The 23,905-nt window shown below is 43.8% G+C and overlaps 1 protein-coding gene across 1 annotated transcript in view; it reads left to right on the forward strand.

The window, feature by feature from the left end:
* The window catches only part of MMS22L (MMS22 like, DNA repair protein), a 196,258-nt gene that overhangs the window by 151,089 nt on the left and 21,264 nt on the right, over positions 1–23,905 (forward strand). The window contains exon 18 of the mRNA XM_069726334.1: positions 10,539–10,698. Coding sequence (XP_069582435.1) covers positions 10,539–10,698 — 160 coding nt within the window. The remainder of the gene's footprint in view (positions 1–10,538; positions 10,699–23,905) is intronic.

The raw sequence follows: 23,905 nt of genomic DNA on the forward strand, positions 1-23,905 counted from the left end.
ATATCCTAATCTCGGATACCTCGGAGCACCATAAAATCTTTCATCATTAAGTGGAAAGAACCTAGTACTACAACAAACCTGCCAAAAGAGGGCTATCCACCAAAACGCTCAGCTTGAGCAAGGAGGGCATTAATCGGAGAGGCAGCACAGAGAAAAGGGTAACCCTTAAGGAGCTGCAAAGTTCCCAAGCAGAGACTGGGGTATTTGTCCATACGACTACAATAAGCCGTACACTCCATAGGAGTGGCCTTTATGGAAGAGTGGGCAGTAAAAAGCTTTTGCTTACACACAAATTGTAAGGCTTTTTTTGAGTTTGCGAAAACACATGTGGGAGACTCCCAAATGGTATGGAGGAAGGTGCTATGATCAAATTAGAACAAAATTTAACTTTTTGTCCACAAAGGTAAACATTGTGTCTGGCACCAAACCAACACAGCTGTTCACCTCAAGAACACTATCCCCACTGTGATACATGGTGGTGCCAGCATTATTTTGTGGGGTTGTTTTTCAGCAGCAGGAACAGTGAAAATTGTCCGAGTCAAGGGGAAGATGGATGGTGCAAAATACAGGGATATTCTTGAGCAAAACCTGTTTGTCAGTGATTTGCCAGTGTTGGAGGTTCACCTCCAACAAGACAATGACCCAAGACTGCTAAAGCAACACTCCAGTGGTTTAAGGGAAACAGGTAAATCTTTTGGAGTGGCTTAGTCAAAGCCCATACTTTAATCCGATTGATAATCTGTGGTCAGACTTGAAAATTGCTGTTCCCTAGTGATGGGCGAACATGCTCGGGTAAGGTGTTATCCCAGCATGCTTGTGTGCTAATCGGGTGTCTGTGGCATCATATTTTGCGGTTGTTAGACAGCTGCAACACGTGCAGAGATTTCCCAACAAACAGGCAATGCCTGCATAAGTTACAGCTGTCAAACATCTGCGAGACATGCAGCTACGTGTACTCGGATATTTTTCGAGCACACCAAAGACACTCCGCACACGAGCATGCTTGGATAACACTTTATCTGAGCATGTTCTCTCATCATTACTGATCAACAGCAGAAACCATCTAACTTGAAGGAGCTGGATCAGTTTTGCCTTGAGGAATGGGCAAAAATCGCAGTGGCAAGATGTGGAAAGCTCATAGAGACCAATGCAAAGCGACTTGCAGCTGTAATGCCACACTGTGATGGTCTTCGGTAAAGAAAGGGGGCCTCAAACTGCCCCTGGAACTGGGACCCTAACTATTATTGTCCCGGGGGTACTCTTGAAGGTACTATGCTCCTGTTAAACCCTGATCTGTGCCCTCCTCCACCCCTTAAGAAATGGGACAGAAATGTATTATAAACAAGACACAAAGGGAAAAACAGGGATAACTGAAAACCTCTATCATATAAAAGCACTAACCAACAATGGGAAGAAGGATAGGGACAGGGAGGAATAAACTAAATGGGAACAGCGACCAGGAAATAAACACACACGCACTACAGAACACTGCTACAGCAACTCTACTCCAACCACTTGGCTTTTACACACAGCACAGGAAGACAAATCTTTCACCCACAGGGATAAGGAGGTCTGACCAGTTTTTATAGGAAGCGGTAATGACCAGATCAGAAGATGATGAAATAGAGCGTCGTTTCTGACCAGCTGCTAATTTATATGGCCAATTATATTGCCGTTGAAATAAATATTGAACACGTCACCAATTTTGTAAGTAAATATATTAGTAAAGGTGCTATTGAAATGAAATTCTCATCAGGTGTCTAACAACCCATCTAATCCACACAGGCAAAGAAATCAAACCATAGATATCCATAAAATTAAGTTGTGTAATAATGAGAAATGCGCGGGAAAAACATTATTCAACACATCAAGAAAGATGGGCAAAAAGCGTTGGAAAATCATGAGACCAGCTGAAATCTATAAATTTTTAGAAAGCAACCCTACCTCTTAGTGAAAATATCAGTTGGTTCAACTGATGGCCTGGAAAAAAATGTCTCATTAGGAAGGTGTGCAGCGCCCCAGAGTCCTGATCGTTGCAGTAATGTCGTTCTTCCACCAGGGGGAGCGATGTTACGTCTGATGGCACCAAAGGAGTTCACCCTGCCAGGTATCACAGCCACACACACACTTCACACGCCGGTCCACCAGGGGGAGCTAAGGGTTCTATCTACTAGGCCACTCCTCACATAGGGTAAAACTGGTGGGTTGGTTAGGAAGTCGGTCAGAGTGAGTCAGAGTCTGAAGGAGAGGGAGAGAAGCTGGCTGGGCTCGGCCCAGGGAATACCTGTCAGGCAGACAGAGGAAAAAGGAAAGAACATCAGAGACTCAGCAAGGCAGAAAGACACCGAGCTGCGCCTGCAACCCATGCGGCAGCATCCTAAGAAAGGACACGAAAGGAATTGTGCTGTCGTGAGTGAGAAAAGAAGTCATAGCAACAGGAGTGAAACATCAGTGGGAGACCAGCTAGAAGCAGGCTGCCTCCATCTGAAGCGCAGATCCGGTGGCCGGAACACCGGGGGAGTAATAGACTCTACGCTTTACTTCAGAGACCGGCAGGGCAGTCAATTCCAAGTTGGCTGTCCGACCTAAACACCTAAGCAGACACGGTGGCAATTGTGGAGGAAGGGCGTCACTAGGGTCCCTATAAAATAGCCTCAGGCCATCACCGTCATACGGGTTTGTCCTATCCATCTGGGGGACAGAGAAAGAGAAGTAACCACAGTGAGGACCTTATGGTAGCTAATGCAAGTAGGGACCTACTACCTTACTGTGCGCAAGGGGAAGGCTACTGATTCCACCTGGATAAGGGGACTCTGGAATTGCCATCAGACTGGCCGGACTCTGCCTAGCCTTTCACCCGGCACTCTGGACTGTGGATGCTTAAGCCTACAGTAAAGGTAAAGAGACCGCACCCATTGTGTCCTCGTTATTCACCGCGCCTTGCACCATCCACCATCATCATCTACACTTCTGGGAAACCCTGGGGATATACTTCACCTGTGGGAAGGTATACCATCTAGCTGCCATTCCATCACCCCAGCGGACCCCTAAGCAGCGTCTGTCACTCTGACCGAATACTACAGGTGGCGTCACACTACCGTTATCTACGAACTCTGCCTCATAGGGCCACGGTTCGGGTCGGGCCACCGTGACATCCTCGCTGAGGGAACTGAAGGACCCGGTACAAAGTACCTCATTGCCCTTACGTGGGGGCAATCCAGGTGCCATACAACAAACATCTCATGATGGGTAAAACCAGTGAGCTGTCTCAATACCTTTGTAACCTTATTGTTGAAAAACCTGCTGATGGCATTGGTCACAGAAGATTTATAAATTACTGAAGGTTCCAGTGTGCACTGATGGGGTCATAATACAAAGCTGGAAAGAACATACTCTGCCACAACCAGGTGCTCCCCGTAAGATTTCAGACAACAGTGTCAAAAGAATTATCCGAAAAAGAGTTGTTCAAGAGCCAAGCACCAGCGGTGGAGAGCTACAGAAATACATGAAATCAGCAGGTACAATTATTTCAAAGAAAATAAGTAATGCCCTCAACCTCTCTGGCTTGTAGGCACCCTCACCACACAAGACTCCTTTGCTGAATGAAAAGCATGTTTAGGCGTGTTTAAAGTTTGCTCAACATCAGTTTGACAAGCCTTTGAAATAATGAGAGAATATATTCTGGTCAGATGAGACTAAAATTTAACTCTTTGGATGCCATACGACACACCATTTTTTTGAGGTAAAAAGGAATTGCATATCACCCCAAAAACACCATACGAACAGTGAAGTTTGGAGGTGGGAACATCATTGTGTGGTGCTGTCTTTCAGCATACGGCACTGGTAAACTTCATTCATCCTGCCTTCAAAATCACATGGAGACATGTACCTAGACTTTCTTGATAAAAATCTTCTGCCATCTACTGGGATGATGAATATTGCACATGGGTGAACACTTCAGCAAGACAATGATCCCAAACACACAATCAAGGAAACTCTCAATTGGTTTCAGAGATAATAAATGTTACGCCCACAGGGTGTGACAAGGTAAAGTGGACTCACTAGACCACTGATGGTGCAGTGGCGGCTGTATACCCGATACTCAAAAGACAGGAGAGTAGATCTCATAAACCAAAAGATATTTATTAACAAAAAGGAAACAGGTGTCAGAGGGAAATAACCTCTGGATCACAGCACTGTACCACGTAGTGGAGCACCGGGCAAGGTGTACCCCTATACAGGGATTCCCCCGTCACAACACCAGGTGGCCTGAATGCTACGAATTCAGGACCAGAGGACGACACATACTGACAAACTAGCAACACAGTAGAATACTTGGGCCAGCTGGTGGGGACAATCCCAGAAGCTCCATGAAATCCAGCAAGGTAGTTTCCACTGGTAGCAGGATCTGGAGGATTCCGTGAGGAGAGGCAAGACAACCTGGAGTGAGAACCGGAGAGACCAGAGAAGTCCAGAATGGGATTCACCAGAAGAGGACTCTGTGAAAATAGAGACATAAGTAAAGTGCAGAGCGCAGCAGAGCGTGGCCTGAAGCTGCGGCAACAATCCAAAGAACGAACACATAGCCCAGGCACCTCCCTAAAGGGGAGGGTGCTTTTTATGCACAGAGCATCATAACACAGACGGCCCTAATAGCAAACAGGTGTCCTGCTGTTTCAAGTATGTGCAGGAAGCGGGGCGCGGCTCCTAAGAGCATTTACAGGAGACCTGCCAAGAGGATGCAGGTTCTTAGCCGAGAAAGAAGCCGCAGATCGTCTGGAGCCACGGACAGGGTGAGTAAGGCTGTGTGATAGGTGCCGGTCTCCCTGCACAGCGGAGACCGAACCTGTGGCTGAGGGCATGACAATAAAGCTGCTTTAATGACCCGGCCAGTCACTTGACCTGAATCCAATAAATTTATGGAAGGAACTAAAGCTCAGAGTCCATAGGAGCCCACGGAACCTTCGGGATTTGAAGAGTGTGGAAGAATTGGCCAAAATCACACCTGAGCAATGCAGGCGACTAGTTTCTCCATACAGGAGGCATCTTGAAGCTGTCATCACCAACAAAGGCTATTGCATGAGTGTATTATTTAGATTTCAGTAAGTGTGCTTTAATACTTTTTCCCCGTGTCATGCTGCTGTATGTTTGATTGCAATATTCCTGTTCTTGTCATGAATTCAGCCATCATAACATGGGGAAAGCCTGTAGGACATATCTGTTTCTATTTTTTATACTCTAGACTTGCTCTTGTGGCTGAATTGGAGGAAAATGTGTTGCCTTGTTACCAAAATTCATTAAGCCCTTCTTGTCTGACATGTGGCACATAATCCTTGTAGACAGTGACAGCCTGTCATTTTATTTTAAGAAGATCTACCCCTCTTGAAAAACCTCAACAAATAAAGAGATTAAAATATATAAAAGCTTTCCCAGATCTATAATATTTTGAAATACTAAAATAATTCCTGACTACGTGACAAAAGCTCTGGCTTCATAACAAAGGCCGACTGATATCTAAAGGTAGACTCTCCAATGTCTCAGTATGTTCACGGCTGTCTGAGACTTCCTGCTTTTGAGCTGGGAGATAACAGTGGGTAGGGGAGACTGAGAGTCTACGTTTCCATGTACATCTACTATATAATTGTCTATGGGTCACTTCCGTGGCCATTTGACCGCGACCAATCAGCGACGGGCACAGTGCGGCCGGGAAATGGCCGCTCCCTACTCCCCTGCCGTCAGTGCCTGCTCCATACGCCCCTCCAGTTAGCACTCACACAGGCTTAATGGCAGCGTTAACGGACCGCGGTGTAACGCAGTCCGTTAACGTTGCTATTAACCCTGTGTGACCAACTTTTTTACTATTGATGGTGCCTATGCAGCATCAATAGTAAAATGATCTAATGTTAAAAATAATAATAATAAAAAAAATAATTATATACTCGCCTGTCTAACCCCGGATCCAGCCCAGGCCTTTCCCACTCCTTGCGTCGGTCCGGTCCATGCATTGCGGTCTCGTGAGACCGCTACGTCATCTCGCGAGACCGCAATGTACTCTTGGGACCGGAGCGTCGCGAGGAGCATCGGTAAACGCCTCGCCTCGATCTGGGGGCCGACGGAAGGCGAGTATATAACTATTTTTTATTTTAATTCTTTTTTTTAACAGGGATATGGTGCCCACATTGCTATATACTACATGGGCTGTTTTAGATACTGCCTGGGCTGTGTTATATACTACATCTCTGTGCTATATACTATGTGGGCTGTGCTATATACTACGTGGCTGTGGTATATATTACATGGATGGGCAATATTCTACATTGCTGTGCTCTATACTACGTGGCCTGGGTTATATACTGCATGGGCAGTGTTATATACTACGTCTCTGTGCTATATATTATGTGGCTGTGCAATATATTATGTGGCTGTGCAATATATTATGTGGCTGTGCAATATATTATGTGGCTGTGCAATATATTACGTGGCTGTGCTATATACTACGTGTTTGCTATATACTACATGGCTGGCCAATATACTACGTATCTGTGCTATATACTATGTGGCTGGGCAATATACTACGTGGCTGGGCAATATACTACGAGGCTGGGCAATATACTACGTGTCTGTATATACTATGGGTCATTCCATATCAAGTGATCCAAATATGAATATTTTTTTACCTCACGTCTTTAGATTTTTTTTTATTTTTTGTTTTTATGAAGTACACCTTTAGTAAATTACAAATTAAAAGTTTAGAATTTTTTTCTTCATCGGCTAAGTTTTTACAGATTTCTAAAGTTTCAAAAAAGCACGGATTTTGGCCTGGTACGGCTTTTACATTTTTTATCATATCTTGGGCTAGAATTAAGATAAAAAGGTGGGAGAAGCATAATTTTTCTCAGAACGGTACCGGCTTTCATTCGATATGTCACAAGACCGTTTCTTTATATTTTGTTTTGGAGCAATCAAATTCAAAATTTTGATGCGCAATTGTGAAAAAAAGTTTGTTTTAAAATTGTGAAAACATGCATGTGTGTTACTTGTGTTCTTGTACAGGGATTCAACTTGGGACCTATCAAATTTTTTTTTTTTTTTTTTTTAAATCCTTGAATCATCTGATTTTAGGTTTGAGAGTTTCTTCCTTTTTTCTTTTCAAATTACAACTTATTACGTTCAACATTTATATACAAAAATAAAGAAACACAAAAAACAGATACCGAAGTGCCAGAATAAATACATCTTAAAGGAAACCTGTCACCCCGAAAATCGCGGGTGAGGTAAGCCCCCGATGTTACCTGAAAGAGGAGAAAAAGACGTTAGATTATACTCACCCAGGGTATACAGAATGCTGTAGATAAGCCCCTGAAGCCAGTGGGCTTACCTCACCTGCGATATTCGGGGTGACAGGTTCCCTTTAATCATCATAACACAACTTGTTCAATGCATTCAGGATAAAAATGCTGAGCAGAAAAAAGGTCATCATAGCCTCAAGTGTGATTTAGTAAATACAATCTGATCCTAATTATATGTTAAAAAACAGATTAAAAGAACCAATATTTTTACGACCTATTTATACATGGGACAATGTTTTTCTATTATATCACTAAACATGTCATTTATGAAGTGTTTAAGAATAGTACAGTAGTTAAATCCTTGTTCTATAAAATATGAACTAATCAAACAATTAATAGTAGGTTTTTACACTGGCCTGTTATCATCAATGTGCCCCTTCTAGTGGGTGAAATGTCATCTTATCCATAAGCGCTTACTAGCAATGGCCATTTCCTTGTGTCAGAGTATGGACGGCCGGTCATGGTGCTTGGCTTCACCTGACTTAATATCGGATTTTTGTAACTTTTACAATGTCTGGTTTTCTTGGATACACAAAGGACGGCGCTGGATCAGAAGCTGCAGAAAAGTCACTTCTACGTCTTCATTTTCACAATCTTTGGAGAGTACAGTAGCCGCCACCAGCGCCAGTCATATTCACAGGTCACGTCACCACTTATGCCATCCATTGCCAATCTTGTGCCGCCTTCTACCACGTCATGGACGTCACTGTCTTTGCTTGAATGAAGAACTCCTTGTTTTTATTTCTGTTTCCCTACATGGGATGACAGTCCGGTATTGCTGAGTTCCTTTGATGGGTTCTGCTTCCTGTAACCCATGTTTTCACAAACTCTCCTCCTCTTCATAGTCCTGGTTTCTACAATACATGAACTGGATGTTATGAATATTTTTCTCCCTCCATTTGAGGAGTTTCCTGGGTGTTAAGATTTGGTGTGAACGTGGCCTGTGGAGGCTCGAGCTGCCGGCCGGTTATCTGCTCTGCATTCACTGTCTACCCCTGGTCATTCTCAGCCCTAAAGGCCCCTTCACATTAAGCGACGCTGCAGCGATACCGACAATGATCCGGATCGCTGCAGCGTCGCTGTTTGGTCGCTGGAGAGCTGTCACACAGACCGCTCTCCAGCGACCAACGATGCCGGTAACCAGGGTAAACATCGGGTAACTAAGCGCAGGGCCGCGCTTAGTAACCCGATGTTTACCCTGGTTACCATCCTAAAAGTAAAAAAAAACAAACACTAGATACTTACCTACCGCTGTCTGTCCTCCAGCGCTGCGCTCTGCTTCTCTGCTCTCCTCCTGTACTGGCTGGGAGCCGGAAAGCAGAGCGGTGACGTCACCGCTCTGCTTTCCGGCTCCCAGCCAGTACAGGAGGAGTGCAGAGCACAGCGCTGGAGGACAGACAGCGTTAGGTAAGTATCTAGTGTTTGTTTTTTTTACTTTTAGCATGGTAACCAGGGTAAACATCGGGTTACTAAGCGCGGCCCTGCGCTTAGTTACCCGATGTTTACCCTGGTTACCAGTGAAGACATTGCTGGATCGGTGTCACACACGCCGATCCAGCGATGTCAGCAGGAGTCCAGCGACGAAATAAAGTTCTGGACTTTATTCAGCGACCAACGATCTCCCAGCAGGGGCCTGATCGTTGGTTGCTGTCACACATAACGATTTCATTAACGATATCGTTGCTACGTCACAAATAGCAACGATATCGTTAACAATATCGTTATGTGTGAAGGTACCTTAATAAAGCTTCTCCTCTGTCCTCTCCTGCTTCTAAGCTGTAACATAAAGTAATATCTTACAATCCTGGGTTATTTGGTAAATCTAGACCCCACACTGTTAGACCACAGGATGAACAGATCTGAATTCAAGATTTTGGAATTGACACTGTAAGAGTTTTGTTTTTTAAAATATGATCCCATCACGATTGCAGCTTGCATTTTGGTACAGATGTGGCTAGGAGCGTAGCAGGCACATGTGCAGTTTTTGACATTTTGAAATTAAATGTTTTTTTCGGAAATGCGTTTTAAAATTTTGCGTTTCCGTTCGCATGGGTAAAGTATTAACAAAGATACACTTGTGACACATCTGGTGAAAGCCTGTACAGTTCTGAGTAGAATGGTGTTTTTGTTTCTCGATCTTTTTTCTAGCCTGAGTTATGGGGAGAAATGTAAAGGCAGGCAACACCTAAATCCGCGCTTTATCCGAACTTTGAAAATCAATTAAAAAAATATATAATTTATTTTCTTCACATTTTGCATTCTCTGACACACTATTACCAAATAACAAAATCTCAAAAGAATTAAAAAATATAGAGATAAAAATCATTGATTCACTTGACATGGAATGACCCTACGTGGCTGGGCAATATACTACGTGGCTGGGCAATATACTACGTGGCTGGGCAATATACTACGTGTCTGTGCTATATACTACGTGTCTGTGCTATTTACTACTTGGGCTGTGCTATTTACTACGTGGGCTGTGCTATATGCTACGTGGGCTGTGCTATATGCTACGTGGGCTGTGCTATATGCTACGTGGACTGTTATACGCTACTTGGCTGTGCTATATTTCTCTGCTGTATCTGTGCATCATAATTTGTGGTATGTGTTAAAGAGGGGGGGCCCACTGAGACTCTTTTGCCCGGGGCCCTCAAAAACCTGGAGCCGGCCCTGGCTTCACTGATTGGTCACGCCCAGCCATGAACAATCAGCGACAGACGCAGTCCGCCCGCGAATTGGCGTGGAATTTGAACTACGCTTCGCTAACTGATCGCGCCTGGCTGGCCAAATCCTGTGTATAAATTGCATTATTCTGAAAACTTCATAAATAAACTACATATATATTCTAGAATACCCGATGCGTTAGAATCGGGCCACCATCTAATGCTGTATAAGCGTTCATCTCAAAAGCTTTTCTCTGGTAAATTTTCAGTAAAACCTGCAATGCTGTAATACTGAGAGAAATAATCTGCTTTGCTAATAATGGATTTGAAAAAACCCTGTAACTTAATCTACTGTTACATGTCATGTTTTTCTAATAATAACCTACAAGTTGTCCTTTAAGGACTGTGATGTTTTTCACAATGTTCTATTTTTTCAGTTATGTAAAATGGCTACTGAAAAAAAACAAGGATATGGAACTGGATTCTTTTTTAATTTACTTTGAAAGGTTTTTATTTTTGTCAGGCAACTGGTACAACATATGCTGGTTTACAAACCCTGTCAGAAAAGTCTTCTATGGTGTCAAAATGCCAGGAATATATTGGAGATATACTAAAGTATGTGAAGCCATACTTGACGAAGAAAGGCCCAGCTGAAGGCCTGCAGATTACTTACCGGACTGTAGGTGAGTGCAACTACTGGGTTAAACTGATTTAAGTCTGTTAAAGTCAGTATTGCTTTAACTGAAACGTCAAGCTAAACTTTGAGTATACACACACGTCTTACAGAAGACAAAGTCCCAAAGAGCTCACAGATTCCAAATGGTTTTCTACATTAAAACAGGCCGAAAATCATTATTCATTTTTGTTCCAAAACCAAAGCATTGCAGCCACTGAAAGGCCTGTGTGGTGTATGTTCATAAAAGTGGTTCTAGTGGAATGCTGCTCCTCACACATGTTCGGCTGTGGTGTATGTTCATAAAAGTGGTTCTAGTGGAATGCTGCTCCTCACACATGTTCGGTTGTGATGTATGTACATAAAACTGGTTTTAGTGGAATGCTGCTCCTCACACATGTTCGGTTGTGGTGTATGTTCATAAAAGTGGTTCTAGTGGAATGCTGCTCCTCACACATGTTCGGTTTTGGTGTATGTTCATATGACTGGTTCTAGTGGAATGCTGCTCCTCACACATGTTCGGTTGTGATGTATGTACATAAAACTGGTTTTAGTGGAATGCTGCTCCTCACACATGTTCGGTTGTGATGTATGTACATAAAACTGGTTTTAGTGGAATGCTGCTCCTCACACATGTTCGGTTGTGGTGTATGTTCATAAAAGTGGTTCTAGTGGAATGCTGCTCCTCACACATGTTCGGTTATGGTGTATGTTCATACAAGTGGTTCTAGTGGAATGCTGCTCCTCACACATGTTCGGTTGTGGTGTATGTTCATATTACTGGTTCTAGTGGTATGCTGCTCCTCACACATGTTCGGTTGTGGTGTATGTTCATAAAAGTGGTTCTAGTGGAATGCTGCTCCTCACACATGTTCGGTTGTGGTGTATGTTCATATGACTGGTTCTAGTGGTATGCTGCTCCTCACACATGTTCGGTTGTGGTGTATGTTCATATAATTGGTTCTAGTGGAATGCTGCTCCTCACACATGTTCGGTTGTGGTGTATGTACATATAATTGGTTCTGGTGGAATGCTGCTCCTCACACATGTTCGGTTGTGGTGTATGTTCATATAGCTGGTTCTAGTGGAATGCTGCTCCTCACACATGTTCGGTTGTGGTGTATGTTCATATAATTGGTTCTAGTGGAATGCTGCTCCTCACACATGTTCGGTTGTGGTGTATGTTCATATAGCTGGTTCTAGTGGAATGCTGCTCCTCACACATGTTCGGTTGTGGTGTATGTTCATATAATTGGTTCTAGTGGAATGCTGCTCCTCACACATGTTCGGTTTTGGTGTATGTTCATATGACTGGTTCTAGTGGAATGCTGCTCCTCACACATGTTCGGTTGTGATGTATGTACATAAAACTGGTTTTAGTGGAATGCTGCTCCTCACACATGTTCGGTTGTGATGTATGTACATAAAACTGGTTTTAGTGGAATGCTGCTCCTCACACATGTTCGGTTGTGGTGTATGTTCATAAAAGTGGTTCTAGTGGAATGCTGCTCCTCACACATGTTCGGTTATGGTGTATGTTCATAAAAGTGGTTCTAGTGGAATGCTGCTCCTCACACATGTTCGGTTGTGGTGTATGTTCATATTACTGGTTCTAGTGGTATGCTGCTCCTCACACATGTTCGGTTGTGGTGTATGTTCATAAAAGTGGTTCTAGTGGAATGCTGCTCCTCACACATGTTCGGTTGTGGTGTATGTTCATATGACTGGTTCTAGTGGTATGCTGCTCCTCACACATGTTCGGTTGTGGTGTATGTTCATATAATTGGTTCTGGTGGAATGCTGCTCCTCACACATGTTCGGTTGTGGTGTATGTTCATATAGCTGGTTCTAGTGGAATGCTGCTCCTCACACATGTTCGGTTGTGGTGTATGTTCATATAATTGGTTCTAGTGGAATGCTGCTCCTCACACATGTTCGGTTGTGGTGTATGTTCATATAGCTGGTTCTAGTGGAATGCTGCTCCTCACACATGTTCGGTTGTGGTGTATGTTCATATAATTGGTTCTAGTGGAATGCTGCTCCTCACACATGTTCGGTTGTGGTGTATGTACATATAATTGGTTCTAGTGGAATGCTGCTCCTCACACATGTTCGGTTGTGGTGTATGTTCATATAACTGGTTCTAGTGGAATGCTGTTCCTCACACATGTTCGGTTGTGGTGTATGTTCATATGACTGGTTCTAGTGGTATGCTGCTCCTCACACATGTTCGGTTGTGGTGTATGTTCATATAATTGGTTCTAGTGGAATGCTGCTCCTCACACATGTTCGGTTGTGGTGTATGTTCTTATAATTGGTTCTAGTGGAATGCTGCTCCTCACACATGTTCGGTTTTGGTGTATGTTCATATGACTGGTTCTAGTGGAATGCTGCTCCTCACACATGTTCGGTTGTGATGTATGTACATAAAACTGGTTTTAGTGGAATGCTGCTCCTCACACATGTTCGGTTGTGATGTATGTACATAAAACTGGTTTTAGTGGAATGCTGCTCCTCACACATGTTCGGTTGTGGTGTATGTTCATAAAAGTGGTTCTAGTGGAATGCTGCTCCTCACACATGTTCGGTTATGGTGTATGTTCATAAAAGTGGTTCTAGTGGAATGCTGCTCCTCACACATGTTCGGTTGTGGTGTATGTTCATATTACTGGTTCTAGTGGTATGCTGCTCCTCACACATGTTCGGTTGTGGTGTATGTTCATAAAAGTGGTTCTAGTGGAATGCTGCTCCTCACACATGTTCGGTTGTGGTGTATGTTCATATGACTGGTTCTAGTGGTATGCTGCTCCTCACACATGTTCGGTTGTGGTGTATGTTCATATGACTGGTTCTAGTGGTATGCTGCTCCTCACACATGTTCGGTTGTGGTGTATGTTCATATAATTGGTTCTAGTGGAATGCTGCTCCTCACACATGTTCGGTTGTGGTGTATGTACATATAATTGGTTCTGGTGGAATGCTGCTCCTCACACATGTTCGGTTGTGGTGTATGTTCATATAGCTGGTTCTAGTGGAATGCTGCTCCTCACACATGTTCGGTTGTTGTGTATGTTCATATAGCTGGTTCTAGTGGAATGCTGCTCCTCACACATGTTCGGTTGTGGTGTATGTTCTTATAATTGGTTCTAGTGGAATGCTGCTCCTCACACATGTTCGGTTGTGGTGTATGTACATATAATTGGTTCTAGTGGAATGCTGCTCCTCACACATGTTCGGTTGTGGTGCATGTTCATATAGCTGGTTCTAGTGGTATGCTGCTCCTCACACATGTTCGGTTGTGGTGTATGTTCATATAATTGGTTCTAGTGGAATGCTGCTCCTCACACATGTTCGGTTGTGGTGTATGTTCATATAGCTGGTTCTAGTGGAATGCTGCTCCTCACACATGTTCGGTTGTGGTGTATGTTCATATAATTGGTTCTAGTGGAATGCTGCTCCTCACACATGTTCGGTTGTGGTGTATGTTCATATAGCTGGTTCTAGTGGAATGCTGCTCCTCACACATGTTCGGTTGTGGTGTATGTTCATATAATTGGTTCTAGTGGAATGCTGCTCCTCACACATGTTCGGTTTTGGTGTATGTTCATATGACTGGTTCTAGTGGAATGCTGCTCCTCACACATGTTCGGTTGTGATGTATGTACATAAAACTGGTTTTAGTGGAATGCTGCTCCTCACACATGTTCGGTTGTGATGTATGTACATAAAACTGGTTTTAGTGGAATGCTGCTCCTCACACATGTTCGGTTGTGGTGTATGTTCATAAAAGTGGTTCTAGTGGAATGCTGCTCCTCACACATGTTCGGTTATGGTGTATGTTCATAAAAGTGGTTCTAGTGGAATGCTGCTCCTCACACATGTTCGGTTGTGGTGTATGTTCATATTACTGGTTCTAGTGGTATGCTGCTCCTCACACATGTTCGGTTGTGGTGTATGTTCATAAAAGTGGTTCTAGTGGAATGCTGCTCCTCACACATGTTCGGTTGTGGTGTATGTTCATATGACTGGTTCTAGTGGTATGCTGCTCCTCACACATGTTCGGTTGTGGTGTATGTTCATATAATTGGTTCTAGTGGAATGCTGCTCCACACACATGTTCGGTTGTGGTGTATGTTCATATTACTGGTTCTAGTGGTATGCTGCTCCTCACACATGTTCGGTTGTGGTGTATGTTCATAAAAGTGGTTCTAGTGGAATGCTGCTCCTCACACATGTTCGGTTGTGGTGTATGTTCATATGACTGGTTCTAGTGGTATGCTGCTCCTCACACATGTTCGGTTGTGGTGTATGTTCATATGGCTGGTTCTAGTGGAATGCTGCTCCTCACACATGTTCGGTTGTGGTGTATGCACATATAACTGGTTCTAGTGGTATGCTGCTCCTCACACATGTTCGGTTGTGGTGTATGTTCATATAATTGGTTCTAGTGGAATGCTGCTCCTCACACATGTTCGGTTGTGGTGTATGTACATATAATTGGTTCTGGTGGAATGCTGCTCCTCACACATGTTCGGTTGTGGTGTATGTTCATATAGCTGGTTCTAGTGGAATGCTGCTCCTCACACATGTTCGGTTGTGGTGTATGTTCATATAATTGGTTCTAGTGGAATGCTGCTCCTCACACATGTTCGGTTGTGGTGTATGTTCATATAGCTGGTTCTAGTGGAATGCTGCTCCTCACACATGTTCGGTTGTGGTGTATGTTCATATAATTGGTTCTAGTGGAATGCTGCTCCTCACACATGTTCGGTTGTGGTGTATGTACATATAATTGGTTCTGGTGGAATGCTGCTCCCCCCACATGTTCGGTTGTGGTGTATGTACATATAATTGGTTCTGGTGGAATGCTGCTCCTCACACATGTTCGGTTGTGGTGTATGTTCATATAGCTGGTTCTAGTGGAATGCTGCTCCTCACACATGTTCGGTTGTGGTGTATGTTCATATAATTGGTTCTAGTGGAATGCTGCTCCTCACACATGTTCGGTTGTGGTGTATGTTCATATAACTGGTTCTAGTGGAATGCTGTTCCTCACACATGTTCGGTTGTGGTGTATGTTCATATGACTGGTTCTAGTGGTATGCTGCTCCTCACACATGTTCGGTTGTGGTGTATGTTCATATAATTGGTTCTAGTGGAATGCTGCTCCTCACACATGTTCGGTTGTGGTGTATGTACATATAATTGGTTCTGGTGGAATGCTGCTCCTCACACATGTTCGGTTGTGGTGTATGTTCATATAGCTGGTTCTAGTGGAATGCTGCTCCTCACACATGTTCGGTTGTGGTGTATGTTCATATAGCTGGTTCTAGTGGAATGCTGCTCCTCACACATGTTCGGTTGTGGTGTATGTTCTTATAATTGGTTCTAGTGGAATGCTGCTCCTCACACATGTTCGGTTGTGATGTATGTACATAAAACTGGTTTTAGTGGAATGCTGCTCCTCACACATGTTCGGTTGTGGTGTATGTTCATAAAAGTGGTTCTAGTGGAATGCTGCTCCTCACACATGTTCGGTTATGGTGTATGTTCATAAAAGTGGTTCTAGTGGAATGCTGCTCCTCACACATGTTCGGTTGTTGTGTATGTTCATATTACTGGTTCTAGTGGTATGCTGCTCCTCACACATGTTCGGTTGTGGTGTATGTTCATAAAAGTGGTTCTAGTGGAATGCTGCTCCTCACACATGTTCGGTTGTGGTGTATGTTCATATGACTGGTTCTAGTGGTATGCTGCTCCTCACACATGTTCGGTTGTGGTGTATGTTCATATAATTGGTTCTAGTGGAATGCTGCTCCACACACATGTTCGGTTGTGGTGTATGTTCATATTACTGGTTCTAGTGGTATGCTGCTCCTCACACATGTTCGGTTGTGGTGTATGTTCATAAAAGTGGTTCTAGTGGAATGCTGCTCCTCACACATGTTCGGTTGTGGTGTATGTTCATATGACTGGTTCTAGTGGTATGCTGCTCCTCACACATGTTCGGTTGTGGTGTATGTTCATATGGCTGGTTCTAGTGGAATGCTGCTCCTCACACATGTTCGGTTGTGGTGTATGTACATATAACTGGTTCTAGTGGTATGCTGCTCCTCACACATGTTCGGTTGTGGTGTATGTTCATATAATTGGTTCTAGTGGAATGCTGCTCCTCACACATGTTCGGTTGTGGTGTATGTTCATATAATTGGTTCTAGTGGAATGCTGCTCCTCACACATGTTCGGTTGTGGTGTATGTTCATATAGCTGGTTCTAGTGGAATGCTGCTCCTCACACATGTTCGGTTGTGGTGTATGTTCATATAATTGGTTCTAGTGGAATGCTGCTCCTCACACATGTTCGGTTGTGGTGTATGTACATATAATTGGTTCTGGTGGAATGCTGCTCCCCCCACATGTTCGGTTGTGGTGTATGTACATATAATTGGTTCTGGTGGAATGCTGCTCCTCACACATGTTCGGTTGTGGTGTATGTTCATATAGCTGGTTCTAGTGGAATGCTGCTCCTCACACATGTTCGGTTGTGGTGTATGTTCATATGACTGGTTCTAGTGGTATGCTGCTCCTCACACATGTTCGGTTGTGGTGTATGTTCATATAATTGGTTCTAGTGGAATGCTGCTCCTCACACATGTTCGGTTGTGGTGTATGTTCATATAACTGGTTCTAGTGGAATGCTGCTCCTCACACATGTTCGGTTGTGGTGTATGTTCATATGACTGGTTCTAGTGGTATGCTGCTCCTCACACATGTTCGGTTGTGGTGTATGTTCATATAATTGGTTCTAGTGGAATGCTGCTCCTCACATGTTCGGTTGTGGTGTATGTACATATAATTGGTTCTGGTGGAATGCTGCTCCTCACACATGTTCGGTTGTGGTGTATGTTCATATAGCTGGTTCTAGTGGAATGCTGCTCCTCACACATGTTCGGTTGTGGTGTATGTTCTTATAATTGGTTCTAGTGGAATGCTGCTCCTCACACATGTTCGGTTTTGGTGTATGTTCATATGACTGGTTCTAGTGGAATGCTGCTCCTCACACATGTTCGGTTGTGATGTATGTACATAACACTGGTTTTAGTGGAATGCTGCTCCTCACACATGTTCGGTTGTGATGTATGTACATAAAACTGGTTTTAGTGGAATGCTGCTCCTCACACATGTTCGGTTGTGGTGTATGTTCATAAAAGTGGTTCTAGTGGAATGCTGCTCACACATGTTCGGTTATGGTGTATGTTCATAAAAGTGGTTCTAGTGGAATGCTGCTCCTCACACATGTTCGGTTGTGGTGTATGTTCATATTACTGGTTCTAGTGGTATGCTGCTCCTCACACATGTTCGGTTGTGGTGTATGTTCATAAAAGTGGTTCTAGTGGAATGCTGCTCCTCACACATGTTCGGTTGTGGTGTATGTTCATATGACTGGTTCTAGTGGTATGCTGCTCCTCACACATGTTCGGTTGTGGTGTATGTTCATATAATTGGTTCTAGTGGAATGCTGCTCCACACACATGTTCGGTTGTGGTGTATGTTCATATTACTGGTTCTAGTGGTATGCTGCTCCTCACACATGTTCGGTTGTGGTGTATGTTCATATAATTGGTTCTAGTGGAATGCTGCTCCTCACACATGTTCGGTTGTGGTGTATGTACATATAATTGGTTCTGGTGGAATGCTGCTCCTCACACATGTTCGGTTGTGGTGTATGTTCATATAGCTGGTTCTAGTGGAATGCTGCTCCTCACACATGTTCGGTTTTGGTGTATGTTCATATAATTGGTTCTAGTGGAATGCTGCTCCTCACACATGTTCGGTTGTGGTGTATGTTCATATAGCTGGTTCTAGTGGAATGCTGCTCCTCACACATGTTCGGTTGTGGTGTATGTTCATATAATTGGTTCTGGTGGAATGCTGCTCCTCACACATGTTCGGTTGTGGTGTATGTACATATAATTGGTTCTAGTGGAATGCTGCTCCTCACACATGTTCGGTTGTGGTGCATGTTCATATAGCTGGTTCTAGTGGTATGCTGCTCCTCACACATGTTCGGTTGTGGTGTATGTTCATATAATTGGTTCTAGTGGAATGCTGCTCCTCACACATGTTCGGTTGTGGTGTATGTTCATATAGCTGGTTCTAGTGGAATGCTGCTCCTCACACATGTTCGGTTGTGGTGTATGTTCATATAGCTGGTTCTAGTGGTATGCTGCTCCTCACACATGTTCAGTTGTGGTGTATGTTCATATAACTGGTTCTAGTGGAATGCTGCTCCTCACATGTTCGGTTGTGGTGTATGTTCATATAATTGGTTCTAGTGGAATGCTGCTCCTCACACATGTTCGGTTGTGGTGTATGTACATATAATTGGTTCTGGTGGAATGCTGCTCCTCACACATGTTCGGTTGTGGTGTATGTACATATAATTGGTTCTGGTGGAATGCTGCTCCTCACACATGTTCGGTTGTGGTGTATGTACATATAATTGGTTCTGGTGGAATGCTGCTCCTCACACATGTTCGGTTGTGGTGTATGTACATATAATTGGTTCTAGTGGAATGCTGCTCCTCACACATGTTCGGTTGTGGTGTATGTTCATATGACTGGTTCTAGTGGTATGCTGCTCCTCACACATGTTCGGTTGTGGTGTATGTTCATATAGCTGGTTCTAGTGGTATGCTGCTCCTCACACATGTTCGGTTGTGGTGTATGTTCATATAATTGGTTCTAGTGGAATGCTGCTCCTCACACATGTTCGGTTGTGGTGTATGTTCATATAACTGGTTCTAGTGGAATGCTGCTCCTCACACATGTTCGGTTGTGGTGTATGTTCATATAACTGGTTCTAGTGGAATGCTGCTCCTCACACATGTTCGGTTGTGGTGTATGTACATATAATTGGTTCTGGTGGAATGCTGCTCCTCACACATGTTCGGTTGTGGTGTATGTTCATATAGCTGGTTCTAGTGGAATGCTGCTCCTCACACATGTTCGGTTGTGGTGTATGTTCATATAATTGGTTCTAGTGGAATGCTGCTCCTCACACATGTTCGGTTGTGGTGTATGTTCATATTACTGGTTCTAGTGGTATGCTGCTCCTCACACATGTTCGGTTGTGGTGTATGTTCATATAATTGGTTCTAGTGGAATGCTGCTCCTCACACATGTTCGGTTGTGGTGTATGTACATATAATTGGTTCTGGTGGAATGCTGCTCCTCACACATGTTCGGTTGTGGTGTATGTTCATATAGCTGGTTCTAGTGGAATGCTGCTCCTCACACATGTTCGGTTGTGGTGTATGTTCATATAATTGGTTCTAGTGGAATGCTGCTCCTCACACATGTTCGGTTGTGGTGTATGTTCTTATAATTGGTTCTAGTGGAATGCTGCTCCTCACACATGTTCGGTTGTGATGTATGTACATAAAACTGGTTTTAGTGGAATGCTGCTCCTCACACATGTTCGGTTGTGGTGTATGTTCATAAAAGTGGTTCTAGTGGAATGCTGCTCCTCACACATGTTCGGTTGTGGTGTATGTTCATATGACTGGTTCTAGTGGTATGCTGCTCCTCACACATGTTCGGTTGTGGTGTATGTTCATATAATTGGTTCTAGTGGAATGCTGCTCCACACACATGTTCGGTTGTGGTGTATGTTCATATTACTGGTTCTAGTGGTATGCTGCTCCTCACACATGTTCGGTTGTGGTGTATGTTCATATAATTGGTTCTAGTGGAATGCTGCTCCTCACACATGTTCGGTTGTGGTGTATGTACATATAATTGGTTCTGGTGGAATGCTGCTCCTCACACATGTTCGGTTGTGGTGTATGTTCATATAGCTGGTTCTAGTGGAATGCTGCTCCTCACACATGTTCGGTTGTGGTGTATGTTCATATAATTGGTTCTAGTGGAATGCTGCTCCTCACACATGTTCGGTTGTGGTGTATGTTCATATAGCTGGTTCTAGTGGAATGCTGCTCCTCACACATGTTCGGTTGTGGTGTATGTTCATATAATTGGTTCTGGTGGAATGCTGCTCCTCACACATGTTCGGTTGTGGTGTATGTACATATAATTGGTTCTAGTGGAATGCTGCTCCTCACACATGTTCGGTTGTGGTGCATGTTCATATAGCTGGTTCTAGTGGTATGCTGCTCCTCACACATGTTCGGTTGTGGTGTATGTTCATATAATTGGTTCTAGTGGAATGCTGCTCCTCACACATGTTCGGTTGTGGTGTATGTTCATATAGCTGGTTCTAGTGGAATGCTGCTCCTCACACATGTTCGGTTGTGGTGTATGTTCATATAATTGGTTCTAGTGGAATGCTGCTCCTCACACATGTTCGGTTGTGGTGTATGTTCATATAGCTGGTTCTAGTGGAATGCTGCTCCTCACACATGTTCGGTTGTGGTGTATGTTCATATAATTGGTTCTAGTGGAATGCTGCTCCTCACACATGTTCGGTTTTGGTGTATGTTCATATGACTGGTTCTAGTGGAATGCTGCTCCTCACACATGTTCGGTTGTGATGTATGTACATAAAACTGGTTTTAGTGGAATGCTGCTCCTCACACATGTTCGGTTGTGATGTATGTACATAAAACTGGTTTTAGTGGAATGCTGCTCCTCACACATGTTCGGTTGTGGTGTATGTTCATAAAAGTGGTTCTAGTGGAATGCTGCTCCTCACACATGTTCGGTTATGGTGTATGTTCATAAAAGTGGTTCTAGTGGAATGCTGCTCCTCACACATGTTCGGTTGTGGTGTATGTTCATATTACTGGTTCTAGTGGTATGCTGCTCCTCACACATGTTCGGTTGTGGTGTATGTTCATAAAAGTGGTTCTAGTGGAATGCTGCTCCTCACACATGTTCGGTTGTGGTGTATGTTCATATGACTGGTTCTAGTGGTATGCTGCTCCTCACACATGTTCGGTTGTGGTGTATGTTCATATAATTGGTTCTAGTGGAATGCTGCTCCACACACATGTTCGGTTGTGGTGTATGTTCATATTACTGGTTCTAGTGGTATGCTGCTCCTCACACATGTTCGGTTGTGGTGTATGTTCATAAAAGTGGTTCTAGTGGAATGCTGCTCCTCACACATGTTCGGTTGTGGTGTATGTTCATATGACTGGTTCTAGTGGTATGCTGCTCCTCACACATGTTCGGTTGTGGTGTATGTTCATATGGCTGGTTCTAGTGGAATGCTGCTCCTCACACATGTTCGGTTGTGGTGTATGCACATATAACTGGTTCTAGTGGTATGCTGCTCCTCACACATGTTCGGTTGTGGTGTATGTTCATATAATTGGTTCTAGTGGAATGCTGCTCCTCACACATGTTCGGTTGTGGTGTATGTACATATAATTGGTTCTGGTGGAATGCTGCTCCTCACACATGTTCGGTTGTGGTGTATGTTCATATAGCTGGTTCTAGTGGAATGCTGCTCCTCACACATGTTCGGTTGTGGTGTATGTTCATATAATTGGTTCTAGTGGAATGCTGCTCCTCACACATGTTCGGTTGTGGTGTATGTTCATATAGCTGGTTCTAGTGGAATGCTGCTCCTCACACATGTTCGGTTGTGGTGTATGTTCATATGACTGGTTCTAGTGGTATGCTGCTCCTCACACATGTTCGGTTGTGGTGTATGTTCATATAATTGGTTCTAGTGGAATGCTGCTCCTCACACATGTTCGGTTGTGGTGTATGTTCATATAACTGGTTCTAGTGGAATGCTGTTCCTCACACATGTTCGGTTGTGGTGTATGTTCATATGACTGGTTCTAGTGGTATGCTGCTCCTCACACATGTTCGGTTGTGGTGTATGTTCATATAATTGGTTCTAGTGGAATGCTGCTCCTCACACATGTTCGGTTGTGGTGTATGTACATATAATTGGTTCTGGTGGAATGCTGCTCCTCACACATGTTCGGTTGTGGTGTATGTTCATATAGCTGGTTCTAGTGGAATGCTGCTCCTCACACATGTTCGGTTGTGGTGTATGTTCATATAGCTGGTTCTAGTGGAATGCTGCTCCTCACACATGTTCGGTTGTGGTGTATGTTCTTATAATTGGTTCTAGTGGAATGCTGCTCCTCACACATGTTCGGTTGTGATGTATGTACATAAAACTGGTTTTAGTGGAATGCTGCTCCTCACACATGTTCGGTTGTGGTGTATGTTCATAAAAGTGGTTCTAGTGGAATGCTGCTCCTCACACATGTTCGGTTATGGTGTATGTTCATAAAAGTGGTTCTAGTGGAATGCTGCTCCTCACACATGTTCGGTTGTTGTGTATGTTCATATTACTGGTTCTAGTGGTATGCTGCTCCTCACACATGTTCGGTTGTGGTGTATGTTCATAAAAGTGGTTCTAGTGGAATGCTGCTCCTCACACATGTTCGGTTGTGGTGTATGTTCATATGACTGGTTCTAGTGGTATGCTGCTCCTCACACATGTTCGGTTGTGGTGTATGTTCATATAATTGGTTCTAGTGGAATGCTGCTCCACACACATGTTCGGTTGTGGTGTATGTTCATATTACTGGTTCTAGTGGTATGCTGCTCCTCACACATGTTCGGTTGTGGTGTATGTTCATAAAAGTGGTTCTAGTGGAATGCTGCTCCTCACACATGTTCGGTTGTGGTGTATGTTCATATGACTGGTTCTAGTGGTATGCTGCTCCTCACACATGTTCGGTTGTGGTGTATGTTCATATGGCTGGTTCTAGTGGAATGCTGCTCCTCACACATGTTCGGTTGTGGTGTATGTACATATAACTGGTTCTAGTGGAATGCTGCTCCTCACACATGTTCGGTTGTGGTGTATGTTCATATAATTGGTTCTAGTGGAATGCTGCTCCTCACACATGTTCGGTTGTGGTGTATGTTCATATAGCTGGTTCTAGTGGAATGCTGCTCCTCACACATGTTCGGTTGTGGTGTATGTTCATATAATTGGTTCTAGTGGAATGCTGCTCCTCACACATGTTCGGTTGTGGTGTATGTACATATAATTGGTTCTGGTGGAATGCTGCTCCCCCCACATGTTCGGTTGTGGTGTATGTACATATAATTGGTTCTGGTGGAATGCTGCTCCTCACACATGTTCGGTTGTGGTGTATGTTCATATAGCTGGTTCTAGTGGAATGCTGCTCCTCACACATGTTCGGTTGTGGTGTATGTTCA

This window comes from Ranitomeya imitator, chromosome 5 (assembly GCF_032444005.1).
Source record: "Ranitomeya imitator isolate aRanImi1 chromosome 5, aRanImi1.pri, whole genome shotgun sequence".
Lineage (NCBI taxonomy): Eukaryota > Metazoa > Chordata > Amphibia > Anura > Dendrobatidae > Ranitomeya > Ranitomeya imitator.